General features: G+C 45.6%; 1 protein-coding gene across 2 annotated transcripts; it reads right to left on the bottom strand.

The window, feature by feature from the left end:
- Window positions 1-424: 424 nt before the first annotated feature.
- Window positions 425-19,650, bottom strand: MAPK6 (mitogen-activated protein kinase 6). 2 transcript variants are annotated; one of them, XM_061553869.1, is made up of 7 exons: window positions 19,557-19,650; window positions 14,084-15,075; window positions 10,341-10,624; window positions 7,788-7,932; window positions 7,129-7,293; window positions 4,786-4,987; window positions 425-4,621 (listed from the first exon to the last, which is right to left on the bottom strand). In XM_061553869.1, the coding sequence occupies exons 2-7, from the start codon at window positions 14,370-14,372 to the stop codon at window positions 4,087-4,089; spliced, it is 1,620 nt and encodes a 539-aa protein (XP_061409853.1). In that variant the 5' UTR covers window positions 14,373-15,075; window positions 19,557-19,650; the 3' UTR covers window positions 425-4,086. The 2 variants fall into 2 exon arrangements, with proteins under 2 accessions (XP_061409853.1, XP_061409851.1); XM_061553867.1 differs by lacking the exon at window positions 19,557-19,650 and adding an exon at window positions 17,115-17,510.
- Between the last annotated feature and the right edge of the window lie 173 nt (window positions 19,651-19,823).

The following is a 19,823-nucleotide window of genomic DNA, read 5'->3' as shown; positions in this document are numbered from 1 at the left end:
GAGGTAGCCAGGGTTGAGGATTGTACCATAATCTGCAGTACCGTGCAAGCGTATTGGACCATCCCATCTGGTGAGGGTTCCATATGGTTGACACTTATTTGGTTATGCTATTGCTTTTAGTCTTTTCCCAATCCACTGTTGAATGAAGACCTCCCCACACTATCGGTTGACCATACTTCACAACTTTTTAGCTCAGGGTTGTTCAGATTTCATTCGCCACCAATGTCAGCCGTGGCTGGGAAGTGGACAGATCACCAGTTTCAATTGCGTTGCCCCAACCACTCTGCCACTACTCCACCCGACACGTGCACAACACCGTATGCACTACGTTGTTTGAAGAACATTCATTTGGGCAGGACTGCTGCAATGGTGCAAGAAAAACACAACACGCTGCAAGTTCGCTGCGGACAAAACACTCGCCAAATATGTTATTATTTTTTATTTAACTGTTCTTAACACAAGCCTTAAAAGTAATTCAGTTTGATTCCAAGTACATCAATCCAAACAGCATTAGAAGTATGCAGCATTGAGACCTTTAGATAAAAAAAAATACATTATTAAAAATTGACAAAACAAGGACATGCGTATTCCTTAATTGCATAAGACGATAAAGTTCTCGAAAATAATTAAGGTTTTCAAACATCTAATTTCAGAGTTTTTTTCTATCCAGTTTTCCTATAATTTAACGAAGCACAAACTACAAGTCTTGTTTAGTTGTTTTAAGAACACATGAAATAAGGACAAGACTATAGATCTTCAAATGTGCTGCGAAATAAAAAAAAACAAAAAGATCTAACATATGTACAAAACACTGGAGTTGCTTGCATGCACTGTTGGGACACTACTCATCATACAACACTTGCTGTAGCTCTATCAAGATGCAAACACTTTTATTTTTAAAGATACAGGGAACCTGTTGCAGTTATCAGAATTAATCTTTATTTAGATTCATAGTTATGAGCAATACTTCACATAGTCTAGAAAAAAACATTTTGAAAACCAAAATTTTAGGCAGGAAAAACACACCGTTACTTAAGTATGAAGACTCGCTCAGCTCGCATGTGCAATGCTTCATAGTTTTTGTTATTTAATAACTTAAAATTCTTGCATAAATAAAGTTATTTCTATAATGCAATAAATAGCAAATAGTTTGAATTCAGATCTTTTCAACTTTGCCATATTTTTATTTTATTTTATCTGGTTGGACTGAATGCACTGCCATGGATAGACAAGAGAAACTTAAATATGAACATCATACTTACGGACTAGAGGAGCATCAACCAACCTTAGCATCTGAGGTAGAGGTCTCATTCTACTGACGTCCTACAGCTTACATACATGGTTCATTTTAAAGACTACAAAAAACAAAGGGAAGATTCAGACAGCTATTGTTACTGACATACCTCTATTTTAACAACAAAAATGGTTTAGCCTGGTGTTGTGGCAGTGGTGTGACAGTCCCACACTGACGCAGTTCTTAAAATGCTGTTGAAGTTTGACCCTGGATGAATTTTGCCATTTTCTACTTGAATGCACTGGAGTTGACCACTCTTCTTCTCTGCACATCTACCAAATGACATCCAAACCTCTGTTCTGCTGGTACCTTTCAGAGCACATTAAAGTCTTTAAACAAATAAAACCGCCTCCAACAGGTTTATCAATTAAAAAGAAAACAAATTTAGATGGGAAAACATTAATGGTAAACATTTACATTTGGTACACTTTAATTCATTCAGAGAATATTTAATTCATAAATGTTGTTTTCAGCTACACAAATTACCATAAGGGCCTAATCAATGGAAATCAGAAAACCCACAATATTTTAAAATCTTATGTAAAACCTTGTGGAAAAGTGGGAAATAATATAGCCTACTTTCTTAGCTCAATGTTATAAATATATTGTAAAGGCTTGTTGTCGTTTATAAATTATATAGTTTATAATGCAATAAGTGTGCAAACATTAGATGGTATTACTGCAGTACCAAACCTAATATATCTGACACAGTCACATCTGCAATTTTACTTTTTGTTGTAATTTCAAACTCACATTTGACAATATATCATTGTTGCGTATTGCTTTCCTAAGAGTTTAATACGTGTAAGTTTAACAACCATTACATTTGAAAAAATGCAATTTGGCTTTACCATTTCATATTGGGCCAGAAAAAAAAGAGCAGCTAGTTTCTGGCACCCATTCCGATCGGATGAACCGAGGCTGCATCATTTCAACTGGCAGATGGTACACCCTCGACAGGGGGGACGCGCCGATGAGCACGCCCTCAACTCTCACCGCCTCCAGAAAACGTGCACCGCTGCTGACGTGTACCAAAGCACGCGCAATGCAGGTTTAAGTGAAGTCAAACCAATATTTTAAAATGTACACTTGAAGCTATGAATCAATGCTGGTGAAATGTTAGTATAAATTAAGGCTGTGTGGATATGACGCCTCAGTAGCAGCTAACCGTATTGGCTGCCTTGCGGTTTTTCACGTGAGGTATGGTGGACTCTGGCAGTGCCATCACGTTGAGCGGGGCGAGGCCTCCCCCGGCCTGTACCTGCGCCTGCGCCTGACACTTGAGCGGAGCCACCTGTCTCATATCCTGACTCGCCACGGTAACCAGAGGGATGACACTGCCCGCTACGCTTTTTGCTCCACCACCACCACTCTCTCCTGCCCGACTCTCTTCCCCTGCATCATTTCCCAGAGGTGCCTGGACCACAACCACCTCCGGTTTTGTGGCCTCGCTGCGGAGAATGGGCCCCTGTCCTTCTGAGATGGTTACCTTTATATCCTTGGTCACTTTCACCAATTCTGTCTCCTTTTGTAAACTTAAACTGTGGACCACTGACTGCTGAATCTCGTGTTTATCTTCAAGTGGGGGTTCACAGAGATCTTCTGTGTCAGGTTGGCAGCACATTAACTTTTCAAGGCAGCTTGAGCACTCGTTAACTAGCATTCGTTCCTCAATTAAAGGAACGGAATCTGCATCGGAAAAGCTGGTCAGGAAGGGCACGTATTCAACATCAGCCACATTTTCCAACAGGTCATCTGTAATTGAGCACTTTTGAGATATTGGAGTCTTGCATATCTTTTCTAAGCAGCTGCAGAAGTTATTTCCTTCAGGTTCTGTACTTACTCTTATAGGTTCATCAGATGACATGTTCATTAGGCCTTCAAAAAAAGGTACATGCCTAGTCTCTTCAACTAGCTGCTCCTTGGATGAGATTTCCTGGAAACTGTCAACTTTATCATCCCAAGGCAAAAATTTTGATGATAATCTAATTTTGTGTCTGAAGTTTTTTTCATGATGGTGTCTAAAAACAATGGACATTCTTCTAATGCCTCCACAAATTTATCATATTTCTTAGGCTCATCCTCAACACCTGAAACAGCAAATTTGATTGCATCCAGGCCAGGTTTCACAGAAGCCTCTCTTTTTGAGCCTTTTTTCAAACAAGACTTTTTTGGGCATCTTTTTTCTTTCCGACATACAATGACATTCAAACACTGAGAATATTCCAGACTCTCCCCATTTCTTGTTTCCTGAACAGCTTCCGAATCAACATGTAAAAGCTTGGTAAAGCACTTGTGCCTAGATTCTACCTCCACATCCATCTTTTCTTCCACCTTGATGACGACCGAAGCTTCCTGCTCAGGGGTTTTGCCAGTTAACTTTTCCAAACACGAAGGAAATGCCTTAACCTCCTCCTTTTTCTCATCTCTAACTGGTTCAGATTCAACATTCGAGAAGTTGTCTAGGAAACGAACTGTGTTCAAGTGTCTACACTCAGCTGCCACCTCTGCCTGCTGCGCATTAAGGGACAAGCCAGAATCTGGGCAAGAATCTAAGCTGAAAGGATGTCGATCAAACTCACCTGGCTCCAGCTTCACGGATGTATTCTGACCTTCCTTCCAAAGAGCATTTGCTCCAGAGACACTGGTGGCATCGCCTGACGGTAAAGCACTGTCGTAGGAATTTTCTGCGAGATTATCAAACTGCCTGCTACTTAGGCGGATAGTGTCGGCAAAGAAAGCGTCGAGATCGAAACTCTTTTTAGACTTAGCCTCGTCCTTACCCTCCTGGGCTAGCTGTGCTTTGACCGCCCCGTTGCGCTCGCACTTGTTGGGCTTGCTGCTCTTGCTGCCGCCCACCCCCGATCGCTTCTTCTCCCGGGAGGCCGCACGCGGATCTGCTCTTTCCAATTGGACAGGTCCAAGATGAGCTTGGGCTCGTAGTAGTGGTGCACCTCCTTCTCCCGGAGCACCACGCTCCCGGGGTGGTACGGCGAGCCCGCCTTGTAGCCGCACGAGTGGCTACACTCCGACTCGCAGAACTTGTTCTCGTGGTGGTGGTGATGGTGGTGGTGCTCGTCGTGCATCTCCTCGCTGGTGGACCACAGCTGGTCAAGCGACGACGACGATGAGTAGGACAGGACGTTCCCAGCCGCGCAGGAGCCTCGCCCGTCCTTGAACTTGCCGTGCTCGCCCTCGGAAAACTTGCGCGGGTCCAGCTGGACGCCGTCCTCGTCCGAGGAGCTGGAGGCCATTGCACGAGGGTCCTTCTGGGCGACGTCTAGCTCCCCGTGGCTGTACCAATCCGTATCGGTACTATCTGGGTATCTGTGACAACAGAGGGGGGGGGGGCAAAAAAACTCGTTTTATCACCTGCTGGTAATCATATTACCGTAAGATTAAATTTGTGTTTTGATACAATCGCAAGACCAGTCATGACTGCTGAGAACAAAAATTAATGTAAAACCCTACTTTGGGTTTGAGAAACGTACCGGCTCCACTGTGCCTGCTGGCTGTGGCTTTCGTCTGTCAGCAGCGCATCGTCGATTTCGTCTTCGATGTGGAAGGGCTGGCGTGCCACCGGCTCATCTTGTGGGAAGGCGTAGAGGCTCATGTAGGGGTGGGCCAGGGCCTGCTCAGCGGTCAGGCGGTCCATCGGATTGAAGGTGAGGATTTGCTGAAGGAAATCCAAAGCTATGCATGAAACAACAAAGACAAGGGAGTTAAATATATGCTTTGCCCAGCACAATGCCAGAGGATGTATTCCATAGCAAAGCAGATTAATTAACGTTACTATCTTATCCACATTGCTTTCATTAGCAAAGGAATACATTAAACAATCAAAATGTTACAAAAAGAGTTCTGATATAAATGGTAGCTTTTATGGTGTCTTACTGTAAATGGAGAAACCTACCAATTCAAAAACTATTTCCTGTACAGCATGGTGGTTAAACAGCAATGCATCCATATTTTCCTGAATTGTAGCCATTTTCCCCGAATAATTTATTCCGCTTTGTAAGGTGGGTTGAGGTCAGTGCTGTGCTTGGTCTGTTACTGCCAGGTGCAAAATCGTGAATGTCTCCCAACCTTGAAATGCGTGACACTTTGTGAAATTGGTTTCACACTTGTCGGTCGGTATACCAGTGTAATGACAATAGAGCCTGCGTGCGGTGCGAAGGGTCTAGTGGCCACGGAAGGAAATGACAGGGGTACGAGTTGTGAGTGCGAAGGGACTGGTGGCTACGAGAATGTTCGAGAAGGGAGCGTGATCAGGTGACGAAAGAGGACGGCCTAGTCTGCCAGTGGAGCGAGCGTCTAGAGTCAGCAAGAAGGATCGAGAAGGGAGGCAGTGGCGTCGGTCGGTATATAAGGGGGAGATGCGCAGGAAACTCTGGGCTGTTGCAGTGGGGTGTCCGCCTGATGTCAATTGAAACTGTCTTCAATAAAGTGCCATCAAGAGAAATGTGTTAAGTCGTCATTACACCAGTACAGAGCTCGCAATGTTTCAAATCTAGGCAGTCTAAAGATATTGTTTTACTACCAATTCTATCTGTTTAAATAACACTTCCATACCGTTTGTGACAATTTAAACACCTCCATGTGATGTATGTGACGCTATGTAGTGCTGTGTCATGACAACCAATTTAGTCGTATTGTGCATAAATGCAGTGGTTGTTTATTGGCAGTGTCCTTTGAAAATGTATTTCATTACTTCTCTAATCCCAGCGGAAAAGTTAATTGGAAGTTGTGTACGCTATTGCTTTTCTAAGAAACCACAAGACCATAACGTGGGCAGCAGAAGCAACATTGTTCAAAGTTATAGAATGCTGGTACACCTTTAAAAGTGTTTTTTTTTAATGTGTGACAGCATCTCTAAATAAGGGGTTGCAACATCAGCAACGATTGTTTCATTTACAATCCTCATGACCTTTATTATAAAGATGCAACCGATTTGACAAGACAAGCTGATTATACGCTGTAAACTGCATCACTTACAACTAAACAAAGCATTGGTGCTACACCTTGGACTGTAGATTAAAACAACCTTACACATGTGATATCAATATTTGATAAAATATGTAAACAGCCTTATGGTACATACACAAACTAGACTAAATGTTGTCAGGTGTGTTCAAGGTTCTTTTATTAAAATAAATACCATTAAGGGGGTCGTAAAGTCTATGACTTTACAACCCCCTTAATGTTCATAGCACATCTGAAGTGCCAGCACTCGGGTTCACCAATGGTTCAAGGCTTCCATTTGCCCAAAATAACATTTCATACTCACGACGCTACAAAATGTACCATTCTACAAGTGATTATATAACTGTGGAAACATGTAAAAGTCACTGCCACCAAGGTCCGTTGAGTGTGGGAGGATCAACCATTACAAATATGGTATCACGAAATACAGCCAAGGCAACTTACAAACTTGAACATTGCCTGGGAGAAGAAGTTAACCTTCTGATTGCATTACAAAATGTTGTGATTACATATGTAGGATACTTTGCAGTGGTGGTTGCTCTATGTTCCAAATAATCAATCTGTATGACTATTGAGGGAGCCGAGTGGTAGTGCAGTAGCTACCACACTGCATTATGAACCTGGAGACCCCAATTCAATTTCCGGCCAGAGCTAACATGAGCTGCGAATGATATCTGAACTGGTACTAATGAGAATTACACAATCCACGCTACACATTGTTCAAGCACACTCCAATTAAATATGCATTAGGTATGCATAAGTCAGTTTCAGAATCTATACGGATGACCGCACTGCTACTGATCAGCAGAGGCCCTCTTGATCTGGGTGGCTACCTAATTACTGACACTCACCCTCCTTGCTGACATTGGGCAGTAGCAAGGCAAGCGGCTTGGGGGGTTCACGGCGCTCCTTGTCGACAAACACCGGGATGACGTTGAGCAGCTCCTGGTGATCCTCGTCGCGCATTACGGGAATCGTCTGTAATATCAGCTGCATCTGCTCCAGCTCGTGCGCTCCTGAGAACAGGTGACCAACATTTCAAATGGGTATAAAGTTTCATGTCAGAAGCACACCCCACTGAAATCTTGGGATTGGATCCCGTTTTGCTGCAATTGCAAGCAGCCTTCGAGATGCCGAGGTTGTGTCAGGGCGAGTCCCTTGAAGCACACACAATTACCAAATATTTTAACTAATTCGTAAGTTTAATATCCAGGGTACATCAATAAAATGTTAACACTTATATGGGCCTATCGTTTTTAATGGCAAAAAAACGGATAATACACTGTAACATGATAACAAATGTATGTTAATAGCTTTAAAAGTCATAGAGTCGGCACTTATTCGCCATCGTTGTCAAAGCATGCCTGGAATCTTCTCCAGGTGGTCTCCAGAACCCGGAGGCACATTTCTTGTGATATTGTTGGAAATACATTTAAAATCTTACTCCATATCAGGAGTCACTCAAGGCTCAATTTGAACCATTATTTCTATATAAAAAAAAAACACTTACCAGCAAAGAGGGTCTTTCCTGAGAGCATCTCAGCAAATATACATCCGGCGGCCCACATGTCGATGGCCTTAGTGTAGTTGTTTGGGGACAGGAGGAGGCGTGGTGAGCGATACCACTTGGTCACCAATCCCTCAGAAAGGTAGCCCTGGGAGAAACACAGAAAAACATCTAAATTCAATACTCCTTGAAAATGTAATAGAGTGATGTTTTTTCATCTAAATACGATCTTATCCATACGCACACTTACAACTAACCTAATGTGCATAACTTTGACAGAGAAATTATCTCAGTTAAGCAAGCAATTATAAGATTTAAATGAAAGTGAATCCATTTAAGTTCATCCTCTCCTGGAAAATTCCTCAATTAAGTTTGGAAATAAATAATCCGTTTCAATGTGGTTTAAAAATAACGTGAAAACGGTTTGTTGCTTCATAATAATGATCCAAGTAAATAACAACCATGAGATTCGAGGCACTTGATACCCACACAAAATCCTTCCTGTACCACTTAGTGCCTTGGGGACAAACGTGAAACTTACACCATGACGGACACACACACACACACTATCTGTAGCGCATCTCAACAATACAAAAAGTACCAGGCAACTTTAATCCCAGCACAGACCTACAAAAAAAACACGCTATCACATGTCCAGCTTTTCTATCAACGGAAACCTCGGAACGGAAACTGTATCAGCATGGAAAGAGCACGTAAGCATAAGGTGAGAAAGGTAACTGTGAAAGGCTATACCAATGGCTTCATGCATCAAATGTAAAGCACCGTTTGCAGAGAGACATCTGACCATCTGTGTTTTTTTTTTCCATTGAGAATTTAGGCTAATTTGAAATCGAATTTCTCTGTTTGCACTCCGTGTCCATTTTCTAGAATTTTTGAAAACGGCATATATTTTACAATATGGGGACCTCATTTGCCAGTAAAAATATGATAATTGGTTCTTTACCCTTCTATCTGGCAACAAAACTGGCACCTTTTTGCAAGGAGTCATGTTTGCATAGACCGCAATACCTGCAGTCATAAATACAAACAAAAGACATAACTCTGATAATGTGCACTGCAGTGCACTGCAGTGCACATTATCAAAGACATAACTCTGATAATGTGCACTGCAGTGCACTGCAGTGCACATTATCAGAGTTATGTCTTTTGTTTGTATTTATGACTGCAGGTATTGCGGTCTATGCAAACATGACTCCTTGCAAAAAGGTGTCAGTTTTGTTGCCAGATAGAAGGGTAAAGAACCAATTATTTGGCATATATTTTCTCGTTTTGATGGCCTACCAGGCTGGATTATGCGAGTAGCTCTGAAATACTCACATGATCTGGACAAAATGCCATCAATCAGTGGGTGCCAATGTAATGGCTTGATCATGCAGCACGTATTGTAAGCCAAGGTCATTGTTAGTGTGTGTGTGCAAATGTGCCGCACGGTGGTGCAGGAATTGGCAGATTGTGGCGAGCATGGTGACCTTAAATTTGATTTAAGGTCGTGGATAACTGTACATGTCTTGGGCCTCATCACAGGTCAGCTCAACCTTACACGAGTATGCAAAAATTGGTGTGGTACTCGCCAAACTGCAATGTCTTAAGATTTTACGGCCTTAAATAATGATTGATAAGCGCATTTTCCCCAACAGTCTGTACGGGTATTATAGGGGCATTTGTATTTGAGTGCATGAGTGTATGTGTTTTTGCTCATTTCTCTGTTTATAAGCTGGCTGAAAATTATATTCGTTAGCTCTGCTAACAAACCAAGCTTTTCAGTGACTAATGTGCATGTCATCGATATGCGCACGAGAAGTTTCGTGTCCTTGTGCAGGTGATTTTATATGCCACTATAATCAGCACACACATATTTCTAGTCCATTTCACACGTATTCTTGTTTTACTGACAAACGTTTCAGCGTCTTCAAAGATGAACTGAATGATTCATGTTGCATATGTGTGGATATTATAGCTCAGTGGTTAGCGCACCGTGATACTGATCTGGTGACCCGAGTTCTATTCCTGGCCACGGCCAATATCGGTAGTAAATATCTCAACCGATCCTGGCCTCCCTTAGGCCAGCTCAGCCTTAAAACGAGTACTTGGTGTAGTGTGCATACATCAGCACTGGGGAAACAAAGATTGCCAGGAGCATAGTGCTGCTCAAACCACCCCCTTGTGTGCCACGCCAGCCTACATAGGTGCTTACTATAACAGCACTTGCGACACCAGTAAGTGAAGTGCTATACGGGAGATTTTTGTCAGTTTATACACGTGCATATATGCATTCCAAGTAAACTTGCGCATCTTTACCCAATAGGCCGCCCAACGATCAAATGTGTGCAATCTGCTGCATTGTGGACAATAAAGATCCCCTGACGTGATTCCAAAGGAGCAGGCCTTTGAATGCCAGTCATGGTCCAAATTTACCAAATACAAGAAATTATCCGCAAATTACCCGATTGGGATTAAATTATAGCAACATTGCTCCCTACTGTCTGTAAAACATAGCACCTTACTTCATGACAGGTACTAAATTATTATGAATACCTTGTGCGAGTAGTGTGGATCGAGGATGCGCGCAAGCCCAAAGTCGCCGATCTTAAGGAGCAGCTCCTCGGTGTTAATGAACAGATTGGCCGGCTTGAGGTCACGGTGCAGCACGTTGGCCGAGTGGATGTACTTGAGTCCGCGGAGCAGCTGGTACATAAAGAGGCGCGCGTGCTCCTCCGACAGGGCGCTGCCCTGCTCCAGCACACGGGCAAGGTCCGTCTCCAGGTAGTCTTGCACGATGTACACACACTCCAGCTCCGCCAGTGCCGATGTGCCAATGCCTGCACACAGTCGCATGCTGCGCGCCAAGGCAATGGGGGAACGCTTACAACGGAGTTCGCGGGCAACAGGACGTTGCGCCGTGTGTGCAGGTGGGCCAACTCTTAGCAAGCAAGAAGCAATAGCTTAGCTCCCTCCAAGCATTGGTTTGAGGAGACAGCACTAACACTCCACTGCTGGATGAGGGGCCTCCCGACACCTGTGCACATCATGAAGGTTATTTGACCATACCTCAGCATGCCGGTCAGTACGGATTGGCGAAGGCAGGGAGCATAGATGTAGAGTACAATGGATTTTGCTGCACTGCCCTCTGCTGGTCACAAGTTAGCCCTGCAAGTCCTGTATCAACCTATTCGTTTGTGCTGTTCGCATATCCAAGCGCTATCAAAGGCTCAAGCATGATTAGCTTCCCAGATCTGACGAGATTGGGCGCATTTTGGGCGATTCGATTTACATCTGAAGCGATGGATCAGATGTAAAATTTATTTTAAAAAGTTATTTGGGATCATTATTAGATGTGTTAATCATGCTGTGCAGCATGCACCAAATAAATACAAACTTGAATGTGTACTGAACCATGTATTTATTGGTAGAATTAAAGTCTGCACTAAAATACAGAAATTTAGACAGCCCACCAATGCAGTTTACAAAGAACTAGTTGGCGATTTAAAAATAAAAATGGCACAGTATTGCCTTGTTTAAAAAGCAATTAAGCAAAATGACTTTCAATTTAAACACTGGAATTAAAATTTTAAATGAAAAATTTTCAACATCGTTGTATTCTCCACCCACCCCTCCTCAGGAATTTCATTACAAATCAAGTCAAATATTGCATTGCCAAAGGTACCTGCCATGCATGTAAAATATTGCTCATACCACCTAAACTAGACCACATTAATATGGCCAAAATATTCAGTCCCACATTCCTAGCACACCAAAATCTGTTGGGACAATGTATTCACTGATCGAGCGCAAGCATCGACAAGCTGATGCCCTTTATGCACACATGAACACACAGGGAACCTTTAAGCAGTCTTAATACAGAGGATCCAGTAATGTAATTAGCCCTGCCCCACCGGTCACACTACATCCACACTGGGGGTCAACATTCCAACGTTTTCAAGGACACGCACAATTACAAGATCCCACTTGACTGACCAGTCTGCTCAAGACAGTGTATCCTATCCTTTTAAAACAAGATAAATGAAATCTCCGTTTACAAGTTATGATATTGAGAAAGCAGTGGGTGGCATATACTAAAGATACCGCCCTTGAAAAAGACAAACAGTCCACACCGTTATAATTAGGGAAAACATTGGTGTCACACCTGGGATTTTCAGGTTGGTCCAACAGCCTGTACTAAATGTTCTGTAATCCGCACAGTATGCACAACACATGCTCCGCAGGTCATCACAACTAGCCTCAGAGGACAGGTGTACACATATAAAACAATGACACTTTGTCTGGACTCATGCCTTTTGATAAGGGATTGCTTGTTAAGGTGTATTTTTTAAAGTGCACATTCTCCGTCTGTGTCTCCACCACTTTCTAACGAGCTGATTTTATTTTTGCTGGGTGGGGTGGCCTTTTAAAAAACCTGCCCTTTGCCAAGTCTCAGGACAGATAACACTGGGATAGAAACAGTCTATGCATCAGTCCGTCTCTAACTTGGAAATGTTATAGCCAGACGATTTACATTCAATCATGTGTTGTGCAAGTCACGCCACTGGCTGTTAAGCCACCAACAATAGTAACTCTGTCTTTGAGCAGAGTATTTTTAAAGTGTGAATAAAAGCGAAAAGCTAAACATTTTACAATCTTAACATGCTACACTATTGTTCAAAAATATAGGTTTTTGGGTTAGATCGCGCAAATATAAATGTATCGTTAATCCCACCACCACCCGACAGCCAATTAGTAAGGTTCGTCACGTAAACAGAAAATGCCAATTCGTTACAAGTTCAGCACACCGGTGTGTTGAAGAGCAAATCCACAACATTTACAATCAGAGTACGACGTTTCGCCAGCAATTACAACAAGCTTCATCAGGCGACAGCCAGATTTGTGGAGAAAACCTCCTGTTTCGTTCCTTAAATAGAGGGGTAGATATGATGACATCAATTGTGAGCTCTTCACGTGTGAAGGTATTGGTCGCCAAAGCCTCAATGTTAAAATACAATATCGTTCATTCGTTTTAACACCTTCGCCACAAAGGAAAACCTCTAAAAATATCATATGCATATATGATATTTTTATATCTTGAAAGTGCATTGGTCTGATTGTGTATTTTCACAAACTTGCACTGCCCTTAAGGCCAATGAACATTTTTCAGATGCTGACTGGAGACCAAGGCAAACAGTGAAAACGTGGATAGGCAAAGCACGTAGAATTCTGGATTGACATACAGCGCATGAATAAATGTCTAAATAAAACTTTAGGCCACTTTCCTTATACCTGACCACCACTACATATTGTATTGTTCGTTATTTTTCTGTGCTTTTTTCCATGCTTATGTCTATGCATGATTAATCCAATTATAAGTACATTTGTATACCGTTAAATATGCATTACCACTAGAAGTACTAAATGGTAATTTGTATAGGAAGATAAATTATGGTTAACCGCTCTTGGATACCTTGCATATTTTGTAACGTGATTTATATATCAGTGCTTACCAAGCATTGCCATTCAAGTTTGACACAAACACCTCTCCATAGTCCTGCAAAGCTTGGAATAAACCATCCAACATTTTTACAGCCAGAATCATACGAACATGCCCTCTGGAAGTGTAATTTTCTCAAAATACTCAATTGACTTTTACTTGGCTGTACAGCGAGATGTCACCACAGGAATTTCAAGGGTCCATTTACCATCTCAAGATGAGCTTAGGATGTCACCACCAGTTATTTTTAGTCAAAGGAATAGAAAAAAAATTCCATAAGTAAGAAAAATAACAGATTTAATGGGTACAGTGTGCTCACTGATATTTCCTGTCGATTTTTACTTTTCAGATCATCTTTAAATAATGTACAATAGTAACCAGCCTCTCCACCTATTTAAAATCTGGAGAAATATCATAACTACACTCCACTCCGAAAAAACAACTGCGCAGGTTCAGAGGCTGAGGTGACAATTGAATGTCTTTGTAAATTTGATGAGTCTGTCGTTAGTGAGGATTAAATTACTGCCTTTATTGATATTTGTATGGGAGATTTCCCAATAATTTATTTTCAATTATTTTGCTTTCTTCCTTTAGTTAGCTAAAATTAATTTTAGCCATTAATATAAATATCATTTACTTATCTGCAAGGTATATGTATTTTAAAAAACATTGGACGACCTGATATGGACAGACTCTGGAATATTATAAGTGAACAGCTCAGTTTAAAAACCTTAAGGTGAAAATAAAACATTAATTTGAATACTGATGATCAAAAATGACATTAAGAATTAACCCTTACCAGCCTGGCCAAGGGGAAGGCGCTGTCCAGCAGGGCCCAGCACCTCGAACACCCTGACGATGTTGTCATGGTCCAAGCGACGGATGATCTTGATTTCACGCAACGCGTGCTTGAGACTATGCGGTCCGCTCAGCACCAGCTTCTTGATAGCCACACGCTTGTCGCAGTCACTGTCCACAGCCGAGAACACCAGCCCATTGCCGCCAAAGCCAAGCGGTTTCAGGTCCACATAGCGTGGACCCAACTCAAACCCGTGGAGATTCTGCAGACTATTGAACTTCTCCGCCATGGTCTGGCAGGACCCTTCACCAGTCAACAAGCTTCGCGCGTAAAGCACAGCCAAGAAAGCCAATCGTGTCCAAAGGTTTTCCAAATTCGACAACAAATGAAATATCCAATTCAAATTTTTCTCCAACTATCACAAAATATCCAGTAAGTGATAATTTGAAAAAAATGTCTGCTTCCTATTATTATAAGATGGTCAAGTGACGTTGGAACTTTGATTAATGACCCACCTTGCCTAAACAAGCTTCTCTTTATTTTAGCTTGTGTGCTTGAAAACTTAGAGCTGTTTCATAAAGTTAACCGCCTTCAACAAGACCATTGAAAATAAGCCTGAGGTACAGCTATTTAAAGAAATTGCGAAACTAATCATTTGAAGTGAGCTTTTCCTGCACTGCCTAGGTTGCAGCCCTGTTATTTTCACCAAGTAATGAAAGCATAAAAACGCAAAAGTACACTTTTAACAAAAATATGGCCAGTTTTGTCACACATCTGTTCCTGAGTGGGTCCTAAAACTGACTGAGAAATTAGAGCACATGCCCGTGAGTGGACAAATGGTGACGAAAGGATGGATGTGCAAGAATTCTACAGGTGTTTCAAGCTTGAGGATTTCAAATGTTCTTTCTTCACAGGTGCACTACAAGTGATCCGGTGGCTCCAGCTCACCACATTCGCATTCAAAGCTATCATCCATGGTACATGTGTGTGTTCTGAAAAACAAAACGGGGGGGGGGGGTGTGGAAAGAAAGACAAATCTTAGCCACAACAAAACAGCGCATCACAAATACTCAAGTCAGCTGCATGCAATCTGTTAACCGCACGCATGCCCATTTCAGTTTAAACGCATCTCACTTTCATTTGGAATAAAACAAAGTTACTGCAGTATAAAATATGTTCTTTTAAAGGAAAAGTGGATCAACAAACACAATCTTGCCAAATCCCACTGCCCATGTTCATTAAAATGCCAGAGAATTAACAATCTGCTTTGCCCTAATAGCGTTAAATACATAAGAAATGCCACTCACATGTAAATATATTAAAAGCCCAGCTGAACAGCAGCAAAAAAGACGAGTATATACAAGCAGTATGAAAGCTAAAATATACAGCACCTAGTTTTGGCTTAAGACTTCCCCATATAGCGAAGAAGTTTGTGAAAGGAAGCGACTCTGTTGTCTCTGTAGATGTGGGGAGACGGAGCCTCTGGCAACTACTCTCCCCACAGATTTGTATCCATTTATAAACCATTCTTTCGTTCAATCAAAGACCTCGGTGTTCATGATTCATAATAGTTTTTTTTGGTTAGACCGTGTAAAACATTTTTGGTTATGAAGCCTCCTCCACCCGACACAGACAATTAATAAAAGTGACATGCAAATCAAAAGTGCCAAATGTATTACTGCTTCAGCACACCGGTGTGTTGAGTTAATCATACAGCACTTAAATTGATACAATTATACGACATAACCATAAAAAGACAAATATAAATCGTAATATTAGTTGCTTTTCAGTTAATGACATTTGAAGGAATACTGCGAAATTGAGTTTTGTACAATTAATGGTTTAGGGGTACAGTTATCATTTAGGGTTGTTAGATCATTTTGGGGTTAAAGATAGGGTGTGTGTGGGGGGGTTATGGATGAGATTAGGGGTGTGTACGCATCGGAGAGACTGCAATGGCCCACATTTGTGGAGCCACTCTTTGCGTGCCTATGAGCGCTCTCCGTGGCCCGCATTACTACTGCAGTGGCAGGAGTAAATAATAGGTCTTGGCCTCTGAGAAAAGGTTTGGGTTTTTTTCACGGCGCGGGCCCGACACCAGATCAGAGAGCACAGCTGGGGGCGGCAATGCGCGCAGATTCAACGACACGTCCGCGACTCGCACGGCTCGCTAGCTCGCTCGCCCATTACAATAGAACGCTGAGGTTCTCAGAAAACAGCGCCACAAACCAAAGCCCCCCCCCCGCTCACGTAGAAGATGCCCACGGATAAACCGACTACGAAGATTAACGCTGCCAAGCGGGGTTTTACCCGCTTTACGGCTATAAATATCAATTACATTTGTCTTAAACGTCATACGAGAGAATCATCGGGTTTCTTTTTTAAAACCTAACTCGCGTTATTTTCGGAATTCCCCCTACATTAGTTTCGTTTAATACTTCGTCATGAGACATGCAACGAGACCAAGCACATCATAACTAGGCTGATTTGGCACGTCTAAGTCAGCGATAATAATTGATAATCCTGTAGATTACTTCTATTAAACCGGTACATTCGTTTACCACCCTCAAACCGCATTTACTCAGGCACAATACAGATGAAGAAGGATTTCCAGTGTACATGTTAAAATACCATGTTGTTGCCTCAGGCCCGCGTGAATCACCAGCGTGCATCAGTACAAAGGCACGTAGCTAATTAGAGTTAGGTGTTTCTTAAATTAACACTGATGTAATCGCTCCGCTGACGCACACACAGGGCCCACTCTCTCTGCGGCAGTCAACACCACGCGCACAAAACCCGTGCCGTGACGCCGACGAGTGACAATATTGGGTTCAGAAAAACAGCAACAATACAGTCAACAAAATTACGCGGACATTCCGATCGCCATAACATTCACGTAACGTACATCACACGCGTTCTCCTCTCCAGCGGCGCGCAGGTCAAACCAAAGTGCCACCACCCACCCCCCCGCCGCACGAACGCCCTGTACAGAATGTCGCAATGTCATTAGCGAGCGAGTGGGTTGCCTTACCAGCCAGAGACGGCGGCGCCCCTACGCGCCAACGCTGTCGACGTGTTCTAGGGAGCGAGGCCAACTACAAGCCGGCAGGCCACACACACACGCGCGCGGCAGCTGCGGGAGAGGCAGCCACGGGGACGAAACCCGCGAGGCCCGCGCGCACTCGACTCGGACGGTCGCAGAGTGGCAGTACTGCGACGGCGCTCCCAATCTGAGCTCCACCACCACCACCACCTTCCGCCCCCTTCTAAAAAAAATCTACCGCGGACGTAACCCAACAATGCCACCAAGCGAGAACGTCCAGCGGCGTAGCCGGAACTTAAGCTCCCCCTCCTTCACGGACTCCGTGAATAAAGCGTCCACCACCACCACCCCCGACTCGGCTCGGCTTCGCCACAAGACGACGGCCGGTGAATTTTTTTTGTTGCGAATCCGCTCCACGCCGGCTTCTTAACGCGCGAGACGCGTCACGCACAAACCACGCCCACTCGAGCCGGGCCACGCCCACACCGGGGGGGGGGAGGGGTCAATACCACACCAGGCCACGCCCACACCGGGGGGGAGGGGTCAACGCCACACTAAGACACGCCCACACCGGGGGGGAGGGGTCAATCCCACACTAAGACACGCCCACACCGGGGGGCAGGGGTCAATACCACACTAGGACACGCCCACACCGGGGGGAGGGGTCAATCTCACACTAAGACACGCCCACACCGGGGGGGGGTCGACACCACACTAAGACACGCCCACACCGGGGGGGAGGGGTCAATACCACACTAGGACACGCCCACACCGGGGGGGAGGGGTCAATACCACACTAGGACACGCCCACACCGGGGGGGAGGGGTCAATACCACACTAGGACACGCCCACACCGGGGGGGAGGGGTCAATACCACACTAGGACACGCCCACACCGGGGGGGGGGGTCAACACCACACTAAGACACGCCCACACCGGGGGGGGAGGGGTCAACACCACACTAAGACACGCCCACACCGGGGGGGAGGGGTCAATACCACACTAGGACACGCCCACACCGGGGGGGAGGGGTCAATACCACACTAGGACACGCCCACACCGGGGGGGAGGGGTCAATACCACACTAGGACACGCCCACACCGGGGGGGAGGGGTCAATACCACACTAGGACACGCCCACACCGGGGGGGAGGGGTCAATACCACACTAGGACACGCCCACACCGGGGGGGGGTCAACACCACACTAAGACACGCCCACACCGGGGGGGGAGGGGTCAACACCACACTAGGACACGCCCACACCGGGGGGGGTCAACACCACACTAAGACACGCCCACACCGGGGGGGGAGGGGTCAATACCACACTAGGACACGCCCACACCGGGGGGGGGTCAATGCCACACTAAGACACGCCCACGAACGCGTTAAGCCCCGCCCTCACACTCCCCATCCACCCTTCGGCACCGCCCACGTGTAAAGTCTCCGCCCTCCTGCCGTCGCGTCGGCGCGCGCATGCGCAGTGCGGGCCGCGCGTTGCGTGTTGTCTGTTGTGACCCGAGTTCAATTCCCGCTTCGCGGCTTAACCGCCACAAACGCGAGCGACGAATAACTGAACCGGTCCTACGCTATCCTCCCCTAGGTCGACTCAGCCTCAAATTAATAGCCGCTGCGGCGTGTAAACATCGCCGCTGGGGGAGACAAAGGCGGCCGAGCGTGGTTGCTGGCCACCCTACCCCCCTCGTCGCCGTGCCGGCCCTCAAAGCCGCGACTCTGTGTAAGACAACACACTGGTGGTGGTGGTGGAGAGGGGGCGACAATCTTTGTCTCTAATGGATGGCAGCGCCTCGGCTTCCCGCGCGCGCTGATTGGCTCGTGCCGCGCCACGTGACGAGGCTCGCACAGCGACGCGGCTTTCAGCGATCCGCGGCACGGGGAGCGAGGAGAGGGGGGGGGTGGTCTTGGCGATTACGGCGGGGTCCGGAGACTTTCGAGACGGTGAAAGGTGTCTAAAATCCCCGTAGCGTGAGTTGCCACGTCCCGAACCGTGAAGATGTCTCTCTCTCCCATCGCGGCAACACCACCACGTCACCCGCGGGGCCGGGACACCCCCCCGCCCGCCTGCCCGCCCGCCCGACGCCTCCACCCGTCCCGCTAAAAACACCAGCGGGGGTCGGGACGATGATGAGAGAGGGCCCCCCACCCCAACTCGTACACCGGCGCTGCGTGTACATCGATCGCGGGGGGTTTGAGGGACACGAAGCTGCCTCGCCGGCTCCCCCCCCCCACCCCGTCTCCTTTGTTGTCTCGCCGCCTCGCAGCACCAAACGGCCCTTTTACTGTCGCCGCTTTTGAAATCGTGGGTGTGGTGTGGTGTGAAAACCCGCCTACGGCAACGGCGTTGTCGAAACACATCGTGAGATGAGGCGTACAAGAGGTTTATTACGAAGCGATTGAGGGTTTTTGTACTCACGGTGAGACGCGGCCGCATTCGGTGAGATCGGTAACAGCGCGCGACGGCGTCAAGCCCCTCCCTTCCTCGTGACGTCATCAAGCCCCTCCCCTCCTCGTGACGTCACCGTCCACTCGCCCCGCCCCCCCACTTGCTCCGCCTCGTGACGTCACCGCCCACTCGCCCCGCCCCCCCCCACTTGCTCCGCCTCGTGACGTTGCCGCCCACTCACACCACCACCCCCTCCCCCTTCACTTTCGCGTCGTGACGGTACCCGCCCATTCGCAC

The sequence above is a fragment of the Lethenteron reissneri genome, chromosome 18 (genome assembly GCF_015708825.2).
Source record: "Lethenteron reissneri isolate LAM-NWPU_2019-01 chromosome 18, ASM1570882v1, whole genome shotgun sequence".
In the NCBI taxonomy this organism is placed as follows: Eukaryota; Metazoa; Chordata; class Hyperoartia; order Petromyzontiformes; family Petromyzontidae; genus Lethenteron; species Lethenteron reissneri.
The sequence above is the reverse complement of the archived record's forward strand: the minus strand, read 5'-3'. Positions and strand labels throughout refer to the sequence as shown.